This window comes from Myotis nattereri, assembly GCF_964212035.1.
Source record: "Myotis nattereri genome assembly, chromosome: 2".
Taxonomy (NCBI): domain Eukaryota; kingdom Metazoa; phylum Chordata; class Mammalia; order Chiroptera; family Vespertilionidae; genus Myotis; species Myotis nattereri.
In genome coordinates, this window is record NC_138076.1 from 23,941,612 (window position 1) to 23,954,506 (window position 12,895).

Sequence of the window (12,895 nt, forward strand, 5' to 3'; positions counted from 1 at the left end):
GTGTGATTGCAATAATTTAAAATTTATTCTTGTGTTTTATGGCCAGAATATGTTTTAATTTTTGTAAATGATCCAGGTTATTTGAAAAGAAAGTGTATTCTGCAGTTTTTTTTTTAATTGTCTAAAGTTTTACATATGTCTTCTTTATCCCCAATTGTCCCCCTCCCCTATCCCTTCCCAGCCCAGGCAAGCCCCCACCGCCCCAGTGTCTGCGTCCATTGGCCATGCTAACATGCATGCATATAAGTCCTCTGGTTGCTCTCTAGCCCCCCTCCCCTACCATTTGTCTCTAGATCGATCTATTCTTGTTCATCAAATTATGTTGATCATTATATCCCACATATGAGTGAGATCATGTGATATTTATCTTTCTCTGACTGGCTTATTTCACTTAGCACAATGCTCTCCCATTATCCAAGTTTTAAAGTGTAGTGTTCTATCTGTATTAGGTTGTTAACATGCTGTTCAAATCTTCTATAAATTCTCAGTGCTTGATTTATGAGTTACTGACAGAAGTGTACATTTAAAAACCTTTTACTATAAAAATATATATCTATTTTTATGAATTTTTTTCAATTTGACTTTATATATTTTCAAGGTGTGTTATAAGGGAATACAAATTTAGGGTACTTATATCTTCTTTGTGAGTTGAAACATCATTTTGAAATGTCCCTCTTTATCTCTAGGCATGCTTTTTGCCTAACGTCGACTTTTTTTGTATTAGTATAGTTTCAAAATCACCCTTTTGTTTTTGTTGTTTTATTGTATCTCTTTCTAGTTCTTCATTCTTCCTATATCCTTATATTTTAAATGTTTCCTTTTAGCAGAATATTAGATTTAAAAGAAATTAAGATTCATAATCTTAGTCTTTTAATTGATGACCCAAATTTATATATTGGGAAATAATTTTACCAAAAATATGAAATTAATTTTGTAAGCATGATGTAAGATAATAATCCCTAGTATTAATCTGATAAGAGTAGTTCATACAGTAAAAGTGGCAAATGGGTGACATTTTATCTGAATATTGCTTTATTCATATTGATATAGATTGTGTAGCCTGGAAAAATATTCAGAACATTTTATCAAATAAGAAATCATTAGAAAGTTTTTTTCAATTCCTAAGTAACCACTTTACTTTTTACTTTCCTAGACGCAGTGCTACTATGAAGGATACGTTGAAGGATATCCAAATTCCATCGTCATACTCAGCACGTGCTCTGGACTGCGGTTGTGTATTTTCCACTGTTGATATGCCAACATCATAGTTATGATATTTGGCTGCTTTGGATTTGTTTTGTTGATATTAAGTGTGAAGCTGGAAGAAAATTCCTATGTGGAAATTATTCAGTTATACTCTGCTGTCCTTTTACTTCTCCTCACGGACCAGATAATTTCTTACCTCTTTGAAAGTTTAGATTTTCTGGCATCCTTGCTCTCTCTATATTTTTTTTCTTAACTACAGAAATGACAGTTGAACATGCTTGACTACAGGAAGCTTGAAAAGCTAAATTTAGTATAGCTTATTTTTTTCAGCAAACAGAATATTTTGATACCTTCCATGTACCAGCTACTAGCCAATGTTTGGAGATATAGAGAAATAAATATAAACAAGGCATGCTTTTCTCAAGGAAAATTATTTTCAGAGAGATGAAGTCAATTCTGCATAAACAAATAATTATTAATATGGTATTCATTTTTCTAATAATATCAGTGTCTTAAAGTCTCTAAGAATTTTAGGGTTTCATCCTTAGTGCTTAAAGAGTTTCCCATTATATCAGGAAATTTTTCATTCTCAGTTGGTAGCATAGGTTCCTTGATTTACAAAAAAAGTGCCTCTGTGCTTTTACATGTAACCCTGAAATTTGTTTTTTTTTGGGAGTAGTCACTTGAACTGTTACCTGTATTCAGGGAAGAAGGGTTACAAAAGTTGTTTTACTCTTTAAAATCTTGCTTTAAATTTCTTATTAAGCTATATGCACAAACAAAATAAATACCTTTTCATAACTACTATGAAATTTTGTTTTTAAATAAAATGGCTATTTATATAAAACCCTAAACTACCGGTCAACTGTTCGAGTGGTCGACCATTTGACTGGTTGCTGTGATGTGCACTGACCACCAGGGGCAGACGTTCAATGCAGGAGCTGCCCCCTGGTGGTCAGTGCGCTCCCACAGCAGGAGCGCCTCTCAGCTGACCAGCGGGTGCCGGATGCCGGGCTCATGGCTGGCGAGCGCTGCTGCGGCCATGCTAGCCTCTCCCGCTGCCGCTTCCATAGCAGTGCTACCGAGCATGTGGCGGCAGGTGCAGCGGGGCCAGGAGGAGCGGGAGCGGCACTCGGTCTGGGCTCGGGCTCCTCCCCAGCTGCCTGCTGCTTCACTGCGTTACTATGATATCCCCCGAGGGATCCCAGATTGTGAGATGACACAGGCCAGACTGAGGGACCCCATCGGTGAACAAATATGTGCACTGGGCCTCTAGTTTAGTTATATTAGCACTGCAATCATTTTTTTTAAGGCAGTACAAACCAGAGAAAAATTCATCATGATTTCTATATTGCCTTCTTAACGCCACTGACTTGGAAGATGGGGAACTACTTGATCATTGTTAATGCTGTGCACTATACCTAGCACTGATTGCATAATTTTTGCTGCATTTATAATCATAAAGGAAGTGAAATGGGATGTTAATTTTGTGGTTTGGAGCTGTTTTGTCTCTTCAGAGTCATATCCCAAATATAAAGGTTTTGGGTCAAAATATTATACTCAAAAACGGTGTGTATTTTCTCCTTCTTTGATTCTGTCAGTTTTATAAAATTGACTAAAAGCACTTGTTTGTTATCCTTGCTTTTACAGAGGATTGCTGCAACTTGAAAATGTTTCTTATGGAATTGAACCTCTGGAAGTTGAAGTTGAATTTCAGCATCTTCTTTATAAATTAAAAAATGAAAACAATGTGTTTGTAGTTCATACTGAAAATAGCCGTGGCCTAGAACAAAAACCAATGGACTACAGCATTTCCATAAGTGAGAAAGTAAGTTGCATATGCTTTATTACTCCTTTCAAGATAGTTACTGCATTTAAAATTTACTTTAAAAAAGAAATTTATTAACCTCATGTATAGTTATAGCAAATACACTTTCCTTAAGAACAGCCTCATCTTTTCTTAGCCTTGTATAATTTTCCTTGAATGAAAAGCAGCATATATCATCATTTCCTGCTTGCAACAATCTATTCTTTACTTTTAATTCTTATTTTGTTTCTTATAACTTTCTAAAAATTAACTAGTGTGTTTCAGTTTCTGCTTTTATCTCTATATTTCTGTATATTTAATAAATTTCTGTATATTTATTTTATCTCTATATTTATTTAATCAAGCCAATATTTATAAAGGTTGCATTCATAACCAAAGCGTCAGCATTAATGAAATTATAGATATAATTAAAATGTCATAAGCAGGATTGTCATGTGTAGCCATGTAAATTGTTCAGTGTACACCCTGTATAACTGCATGTTTTGGTCCTTGTAAACGTAATTGTGAGAAAGAAGAATTCTGTGGCAGGGAAAAGTGGCATAAATATGCATAGCTTGTTGAAGAGGTACATGGCATCGCTAGCTGTTTACAGTACATGGTCTCATTTTCTGCCAGTTTTTAAAAATAAAACCCCTCAGCGGTTAGCTGGGCATGCAACAAATGACATTTCTCAACCTCCCTGCATTTAGGTAAGGCCATGTGATAAAGTTACGGCTAATGACATATGGGCAGATGTACTATATAATATGTCTGGATGGAATTCTAAAGGAAGGGGATTTATACTCTTCTCCCCTATCCTGCTGGCCGCATTGTGGACTTGTTGACACACCCTAGTCCACAAGGTCGAGGGGGATATCATGTGTGGCAGAGCATTACGGTAGAATGAGCCTTTCTCCTGAAGAACTTACAAGACAAAAACACCATTTTCAGGATTTTATGTGAGAGAAATAAACTCCAATATGTTTGACCTTCTGTTACTTGTGTGTATCCATCATAGCTTCCAATCCTATGTCCAAAATAATAATAGGAATCAAATGTACGGTGAAAGTAAGGTGCAGCACTGAAGAGTTCAGTGCTGTTACATATATGTATATAATTTAAAATTAAATTCTGTAAACTGAATACTAACTTTTCTCTTTTCCTTCTGGGAATTTAGGAGGGTAATACACAGTAGCTTAAATTATCCACTATAGTGGACAGTGTTAGTGCTCTGGCCAGATCCCCTTAAGCCTTCTTTGACCGTGTTTTTGTAAATATAGGGAGGGAGTGAGACTCTCTGTCTTTGTGCTTTTACTTTAAACATCTACAATCTGTGACTATTTAAAAACTGTGTTTATACTTAAAATTATTTTATTTCAGTTGTATTGACATATAATTGGCACATAATAAATAATGTGTTAGTGTAAAGCATACATCATGATTTGACATATGCATATATTATGAAATGATCACCACAATAAGTCTAGTTAACATCCATCACCATACATTGCTCAACATCACTAATCATCAGAGAAATGTCAATCAAAACCACAATGAGATACCACCTCACACCTGTTAGAATGCCTATTATAAAAACGACAGGAAATAATAAGTCTTGGTGGGAATGTAAATTGGTACTGTCTCTATTGGAAAACAGTATGGAGGTTCCTCAGAAAATTAAAAATAGATCTATCATATGATAGGAAATGAATATATATCCTAGGAAATGAAATCAGTATCTTGGAGAAATATCTGCACTCCCATGTTTATTGCACGTTATTTACAATAGCCAAGATATGGAAGCAACCTAAATATCCATTGATGGATGAGGGATAAAGAAAATGTCACACACACACACACACACACACACACACACACACACACACACTAGAATATCACGTAGCTTTAAAAAAATGAAGAAAATCCTATCACTGTGACAACATGGATGTATGTGGAAGATATACTAGTATGCTAAGTGATATAAGCCAGAAACAGAAAAACAGAAATACTGTGTGATCTCACTTACATGTGGAATCTAAAATCGTCAAATTCATAGAAACAAAGAGCAGAATGGTAGTTGCCAGGGGGTGGGGACAAAGAAAACTGGGGAAATGTTGTTCAAAAGGTACAAAGTTGTAGTTATGCAGAAAGAATAGATTCTGGAGATTTAATATATAGTAATGTGACTCTAGTTAACAATATTGTAGTATAAACTTGAAATGTGCTAAGAATGTTGATATTACATGTTCTCACCACAAGAAAGAAAATGGTAACTATGTGAAGTAGATATGGTAATTAGCTTTATTGTGCCAATTATTTCACAACCCTATGTAATAAAAGGCTAATATGCAAATCAATCACATGGCAGAATGACCAGTCGCTATGACATGGGCAGATGCTCAATACAGCAGCTGCCCCCTGGTGGTCATTGCACTCCCACAGGGGGAGCACCACTCAGCCAGAAGCTGGGCTCATGGCTGGCGAGAGCTTCTCTTGCCTCTGCAGCACCGCTAAGGATGTCCGGCTGCCGTGGCTTAGGCCTGCTCCCCGCCATCAATCGGACATCCCCCAAGGGCTCCGGACTGCAAGAGGGTGCAGGCCAGGCTGAGGGACCCCCGCCCCCCAAGTGCATGAATTTCATGCACCAGGCCTCTAGTGTATACATATACAGGCAGTCCTTGGGTTATGTCGGACTCGTGGTTACGTCGCCATCTCCCATTTATTTATTAAAAAACACACGTTATTTTGACGTATGTACATGTGTGCTTTACGTTTTTTATTATTTATTTACCACAAGTAGAGGTCAGGAATTGTTATCTTTCTTTAAAATTTTTTTTTACTGTTTCACTTCATTACTGCTGTGTATGTGCTCCATGTGAGTGACGTAGGTGCTTATGGAGGTGGGTTCCGACTTACGGCGAAAACCGCGTTAAGTCACGCTGTAGGAACGGATCTCCGACGTAACCCGAGGACCTACTATATAGACAACAAGTACTACACCTTAAATGCAGCTTTATGTCAACCATGCCTGAATGAAGATGGAAAAAGATGTAAAAGTTTAGAATAAACAATTTATAAAAGCTTTTATGTTTTTAAATACCATTTTTTTTCTCTCTAGTCAGAATCAGCTATTCAAGATTTTATTCCTCTTTATCTAGAAATGCATATTGTGGTGGACAAAGTTTTGGTATGTGTTTTTCTTTACTTTTAAATATTTGGTATGAATATATGATTATCCCTTGCTAGATAGGAACTTAAAGATTTTAATAGTCTTACTTGTAAGTCATTGAACAGTGTAAACATTTGCAAACTGAAAAAAAAACGCATAGCCAAAATTATACTAGTTCTATCAGTAATATTTTATTCGAAATCTTTACATGGTGCTTCATCTCTTTGGGGCTTCTGTCCATCCGTAATAATTTTTAATTGTAATGTTTGTTTTACCTGACATTCTTTAAGCTTCTAATTCTTGTTTGCACTTGAAGAGCAGTATGTAGACTAGAGAATGTTTTGTCCTATAAAATATTTATTGGCACAAAAGTGATGATAGTATAGCTATTTATGGGAAATGCTTACATTAATGTCAGGATTTTTTAAATCAGTTTTATTAGTGCACCTGTTCCAATCTATTGTTTACCTGGCTTGAACGCACCTCTAGATGCCCAATTCCCATAAACAATTTGAGTACCTCTGAACTTCAGGACCTTGGAGTAATAACTTAGTTTATACTCAACCAGTTCTGGTTTTGTTTCCCCTATATTTTAAAGATTTCAGAAAACAGGGATAAAAATATATTTTTCAGATTTTGTTTCATTGATAATTGTTGGGTTGTCACACCTGTGGACTACCACAGAGAATATAAATTATACTCACTGCTAGCTCTATTTGTAGGATTGTAGAGCTTTGCCAGGAAGCCAGAGTTGAAGGTCAAAGCTAGGTGAGATTTGGAGAAGGATATGATAATACTGGATTTATTAGAGTGTAGGGAAAAGGGTACAGTGAACATTTAAGAGAAAATTAAGATACTTCCAATAAAGATGACTCAATTTCCAAGTAATATTTTGGATTATGGAAGTCATTTTGTTTCATGATTATGTTATAAATTTTGAGAATTGTTTTAAAAGTTTATTGTCCAAATTGTCAGGTTTGCCAACCATATAATGCTGATTAAACATCTCCTTTCTATGTTCTTATACATATTAAGATATTCTTTAATAAACATTATTTTGTTCATCTGTTTATTTTATTCATTGGGTTTCATATATAAGTGAGATCATTTGATATTTGCCTTTCTCTGATTGGCTTACTTTGCTTAGCATAATAATCTTCAGGTCCATCTGTGCTGTTGCAAAGGTTAAGAGTTCCTTTTTTCTTACAGCTGCATAGTATTCCAGTGTGTAAATGTACCACATCTTTTTATCTGCTTATCTACTGATGGGAACTTTGGCTGTTCCCAGATCTTGACTACTGTAAATGATACTGCTATGAAAATAGGGGTACATGTGTTCCCTATGATCATACCATGGAATACTACTCAGTAATAAAAAGGAACGGAACTTTTGACACATGGAATAGCTTGGATAAACCTTAAGAAAAGTATGCTGCCGAAACTGGTTTGGCTCAGTGGATAGAGCGTCGGCCTGCGGACTGAAAGGTCCCAGGTTCGATTCCAGTCAAGGGCATGTACCTGGGTTATGGGCACATCCCCAGTGGGAGATGTGCAGGAGGCAGCTGATTGATGTTTCTCCCTCATCGATGTTTCTAATTCTCTATCTCTCTCCCTTCCTCTCTGTAGAAAATCAATAAAATATATTTAAAAGAAAAGAAAAGTATGCTGAGTGTAAAAGAAATCTCAAAAGGACACATACTACATGATAACATTTATGCAATATTGCTGAAATCACAGATATAGAGAACATATTAGTGACTGCCAGGGGTTAGTAAGTATAGGAAGAGGAGATGGCTGTTATTTTAAGAGGAAAACATGAAAGAGGCTTGTGGTTATGGTATAGTTGAGTGTCGTGACTGTGGGGTAGTTATGCAAAGTTACATTTGTGATACTTCCACATAAAACTATACACACACACACACACACACACACACACGAGTGTATACATAATTGTTGAAATCGAATAGGTTGTATGGCAATACCAGTGTCAAATCCTATATCTATAAATCATAACTCTGATAGGTGTTTCAGGAGAATCACCATTTAAAAATATAGTGTAGTGACGGATTGCTGGCAAGAAAATTGGAGGACGAACCATTTAAGAGATTATTTCAATAATTAATATATAGTTTATTAATAGGAATTAGTAATAGGAATAGAAAGAAAAGGACTATTAGAAAAGTTACTGATGAGATTGAATTAGAAAAGCTTATAAAATTGATTAGATGTATTCATTCACTTAAATTTATTGAGTATGATCTAGATGCCAGTTACTGTTCTACTTATTGGCTATACAGGAAGGAACAAAACAGAAAAAGTTTTGCTCTCATGGAATGTGTAATATAATAAACTAGAGGCCCAGTGCATGAAATTTGTGTGCCGGGAGGGGGCAGTCCCTCAGCCCGGCCTACACCCTCTCTAATCTAGGACCCCTTGGGGGATGTTGACAGCTGGTTTAAGCCTCTCACAATCCGGGACCGCTGGCTCCTAACCGCTCACCTGCCTGCCTGCCTGATCACCCCTAACACGTGTCTGCCTGCCTGATTGCCCCTAAACACCTCTGCCTGCCAGCCTGATCATCTCTAACTGCTCCCCTGCCAGCCTGATCATCCCTATCTGCCTCTGCCTCGGCCTTGCAGCCTGGACCCAGGATTCCCTCCTTCCGGCTGGCCGCAGGCACCTGGGACCTGGGCTGGCTTCGCTTGGGTCAGGCGCCCGGGACTGTGGGTGGATGGCTTTTCTCCCTCTCCCCGGCTGCAGGTGCAGGCACCCAGGACCGCAGGGTGGGCGGCTTTGCCAGGGCTCAGCTTTGTTAGGAAGGATGTCTGGAAGATGTCCGGTCTAATTAGCATATTACCCTTTTGTTAGAATAGATGTGGAAGGTCATAGATGATAATAACACTCACTGTAGTAATGGAAATGTAAGAAGCTGATTTTTTGAGTATGGATGAGGAACTTAGTTTGTATATGTTTAATTTGAGGGTCACGAGGAACATCAAAGGGATAGTGAACTTCAGAGTTATGATTTATAGATACAGGATTTGACATTGGTACTGCCATATAACCTATTCAGATTTCAACAATTATATATACACACGTGTGTGCGTGTGTGTGTGTGTGTAGTTTTATGTGGAAGTACCACAAATGTAGCCTTGCATAACTACCCCACAGTCACGACACCCAACTATACCATAACCACAAGCCTCTTTCATGTTTTCCTCTTATAATAACAGTCATCTCCTCTTCCTACACTTTCTAACCCCTGGCAGTCACTAATCTGTTCTCTATATCTGTGATTTCAGCAATATTGCATAAATGTTATCATGTAGTAGGTGTCCTTTTGAGATTTCTTTTACACTCAGCATACTTTTCTTAAGGTTTATTCAAACTATTCCACGTATCAAAAGTTCAGTTCTTTTTTATTACTGAGTAGTATTCCATGGCATAATTATACCACAGTTTGTTTAAGCAGTTAACACATTGAAAGATTTATGAGTTGTTTCTAGTTTTTGGCTTTTGTAAATACAACTGTTATGAACACTTATGTGTAGGGTTTTTTTTTGTTGTTTGTTTGTTTTTCGGCAGAGGTATTAGTTTTTATTTTGGGGAGGATAAATTCCTAGGACTACAGCTGGGTCATGTGGTCAGGCCATTATTTGTTTTGAAAGACATTCCAAAACTACTTTCCAGAGTGGCTGAGTAATTTTACATTCCCACCAGCATATATGAGTGATTCAATTTACATCTATTTCTTTTTTATTTGTTACTGGTTTATTTATAACAGTTCTAACCCCCAAAGCAGCCTCAATCCTCTGAGAGTAGATGGAGAGTAAATCTTAAACATGTTGCATAACAAACTTTTATTTAAATTTAAAATTAATTTTGTTTTTCAGTATGATTATTTGGGCTCTGATAGCATGTTAGCAACAGATAAAGTCATCGAAATTATTGGCCTTGTAAATTCGGTGAGTATTTTCATACTAATTTTGAAAGATTCATAGTAGTTTTAAAATTATAATTTTTATTAACTTGATGTGGCACTTCTGAATAATTGTCCACATAAACTGAGCATAAATTTGTCAAAACATTGAATTAATTTCTCAGTCATTAAAAATAACACAAAGATAATTTTTTCATGTATTATCTCTCTTGTTTTTAGGTATTTGCCCAACTTAATGTTACTATTGTGTTGTCATCATTGGAGTTGTGGTCAGACAAAAATAAGATTTCTACAGTTGGTGAGGCAGATGAATTATTGCAGAGATTTTTAGAATGGAAAAAATCTTATCTTACCCTAAGGCCTCATGATATTGCATATCTATTCATGTAAGAATAATGTTTCAGTATTCTTAGAAAACAAAGACCTGAGATAATTATGTAGCTTTATTTAGGGAATTTTATTTATTTCTGACTCTTCCAAAGGCAGAGGGGGAGGAAGGGTAGAAAACACGTTTTTCAGAAGCAAAAGCTAACGATCATCATTGGTTGACTGGTCACACAAGAATGTTAAAGGGAACATCTTTAGCGGGAATGAAAGGGTATCTATACTGATAAAAGCCTACGTGGTCGTCACTCCCTCACTCCCTCACGCTGTGACGCCCTTATGTCGCAACCAGTGATCACTAGGAGGCTGCGTGCACAGTGGCTCCTGTGGTGGGCGCGGCTGTGTGAGCTTCGAGGCACGCAGGGATGGGCGGGAACTTGACACTGTGGCCCTGGCAGGGACTGGACCAGGAGGTGCATCAGGGGAGCGGATGGCGGCTGTCGCTGCCCAGGGCTGGCCCGAGGCTCAGACAAACCTCTGATGGCAGCTGCTGCTGCCCGGCCGGCCAGAGGCTCTGGCAAGCCTCCAATGGTGGCTGCCACTGTGAGGGCCCGAGGCTCAGGCAAGCTGCAGTGGCTTCGAGGGCCAGGGCTCAGGCAGCCTCGTGGCCATCACTGGCAGCAGCATAGGGGTGATGAGACATCGCCTTCCCCTGATCGCAGGGTTGCCTCCCGCAGAGGGAGGCCAGAGGCAGCAGCAGCAAGGGGGTGATGTGGGGTGGTGCCTTCCCCTGATCGGCCAGTTGCCTCCCCCAGAGGGTGGCCAGACTGTAGCTTAGGCCCCACCCGCTCCCCCACCTCTTGGGGTGGGGGGGAGCGGGCCTAAGCTGTCAGTAGGACATCCCTTGAGGGCTCCTGGACTGTGAGAGGGGGCAGGCCAGGCTGAGGGGACCCCCCAACAGTGCACAAATTTTCATGTACCGGCCTCTAGTTAATTAATAGCAGGAAAACATATGAAAGTTTAAATCTCACTGATATATATCTATGTATCTCCAAATTTGATATAATGTTGTAAAGATGGAGAGATGGTGTTAATCACTTACAAAGCTACTTATGAAGGTTAAAAGACCAAAGTAGTAAAAACAATCATAGCTTCAATAATTTGTTAAGATAAAAGATTTAATTGTGACACCAAAAACATAAAATGTGATGGAGGATGCAAAAATGTAGTCTCACGATATGTATAAACTGAAGTTGTTTTCATCTTAAAATATACTGTTATAAATATAAGTTGTTTTATGTCTCACGCTAACCACAAAGCCAAAACCTATAATATGTACACAAAGGATAAGATAAAAGGAATCTAAGTATCCTGCTATAAAAAAAATAAATCCCAAAGAAAAAGAGTAAGAGAAGAGGAAATGAAGAGTTATAAACAGCCAGAAAAAAATGAATAAAATGGCAATAAGTACATAGCTATCAATAATTACTTTAAATGTAAATGGAATAAAATCTCTCTCAAAAGAATAGCTAAATGTATAAAAAACAAGATCCACATATATGATGCTTACAAGAGACTCACTTCAGATGTAAGGATGCACACCAACTGAGTATTAAGGGATGGAATAATATATTCCATGAAAATGGAAACCAAAAGAATTCTAAGTTAACTATACTTCTGTCAGACAAAATTTATTTTAAGGCAGTGGTTCTCAACCTTCTGGCCCTTTAAATATAGTTCCTCATGTTGTGACACAACCATAAAATTATTTTCATTGCTACTTTATAACTGTAATGTTGCTACTTTTATGAATCATAATGTAAATATCTGATATGCAGGATGGTCTTAGGCGACCCCCGTGAAAGGGTTGTTCGACCGCCAAAGGGGTCGCGACCCACAGGTTGAGAACCGCTGCTTTAAAGCAAAGGCTATAAGAGCCAAAGAAGATCATTATATCATGATGAATGGGTCAATTCAAATACATATATGCTTTTTATTTTTCTTGCCTACTTGCTCTGGCTAGTACCTCTAATACAATGTTAAATAACATTGGTGAGAATGGGCATCCTGGTCTTGTTCCTGATCTCAGAGGAAAAGCTTTCAGTTTTTCACTTTTAAGTATATCAGCTGTTGACTTGTCATATATGGCTTATATTATGTTGAGATATATTCCCTCTATACATACTTGGTTGAGAGCTATAATGGATGTTGAATTTTCTCTAATGCTTGTACTGCATATGTTGAGATGATCATATGATGTTTATCCTTAATTTTGTTAATATGGATTATCATTTTGTTGTTTTCAAATGTTGAACCATCCTTGCATCCCTGGAATAATCCCTGGAATACACCATGATATTGATCCTTTTGATATACTAATATTCAGTTAAATTTGCTAATATTTTGTTGAGGAATTTTGCAATTATGATCATCATGGATACTGTCCTAT

The 12,895-nt window shown here is 37.4% G+C and overlaps 1 protein-coding gene across 1 annotated transcript in view; it reads left to right on the forward strand.

The window, feature by feature from the left end:
* The window catches only part of LOC308512643 (disintegrin and metalloproteinase domain-containing protein 32-like), a 99,780-nt gene that overhangs the window by 11,458 nt on the left and 75,427 nt on the right, over positions 1 to 12,895 (forward strand). Inside the window, exons 5-9 of the mRNA XM_081082244.1 lie at positions 1,154 to 1,230; positions 2,857 to 3,034; positions 6,132 to 6,200; positions 10,076 to 10,147; positions 10,342 to 10,508. Coding sequence (XP_080938370.1) covers positions 1,154 to 1,230; positions 2,857 to 3,034; positions 6,132 to 6,200; positions 10,076 to 10,147; positions 10,342 to 10,508 — 563 coding nt within the window. The remainder of the gene's footprint in view (positions 1 to 1,153; positions 1,231 to 2,856; positions 3,035 to 6,131; positions 6,201 to 10,075; positions 10,148 to 10,341; positions 10,509 to 12,895) is intronic.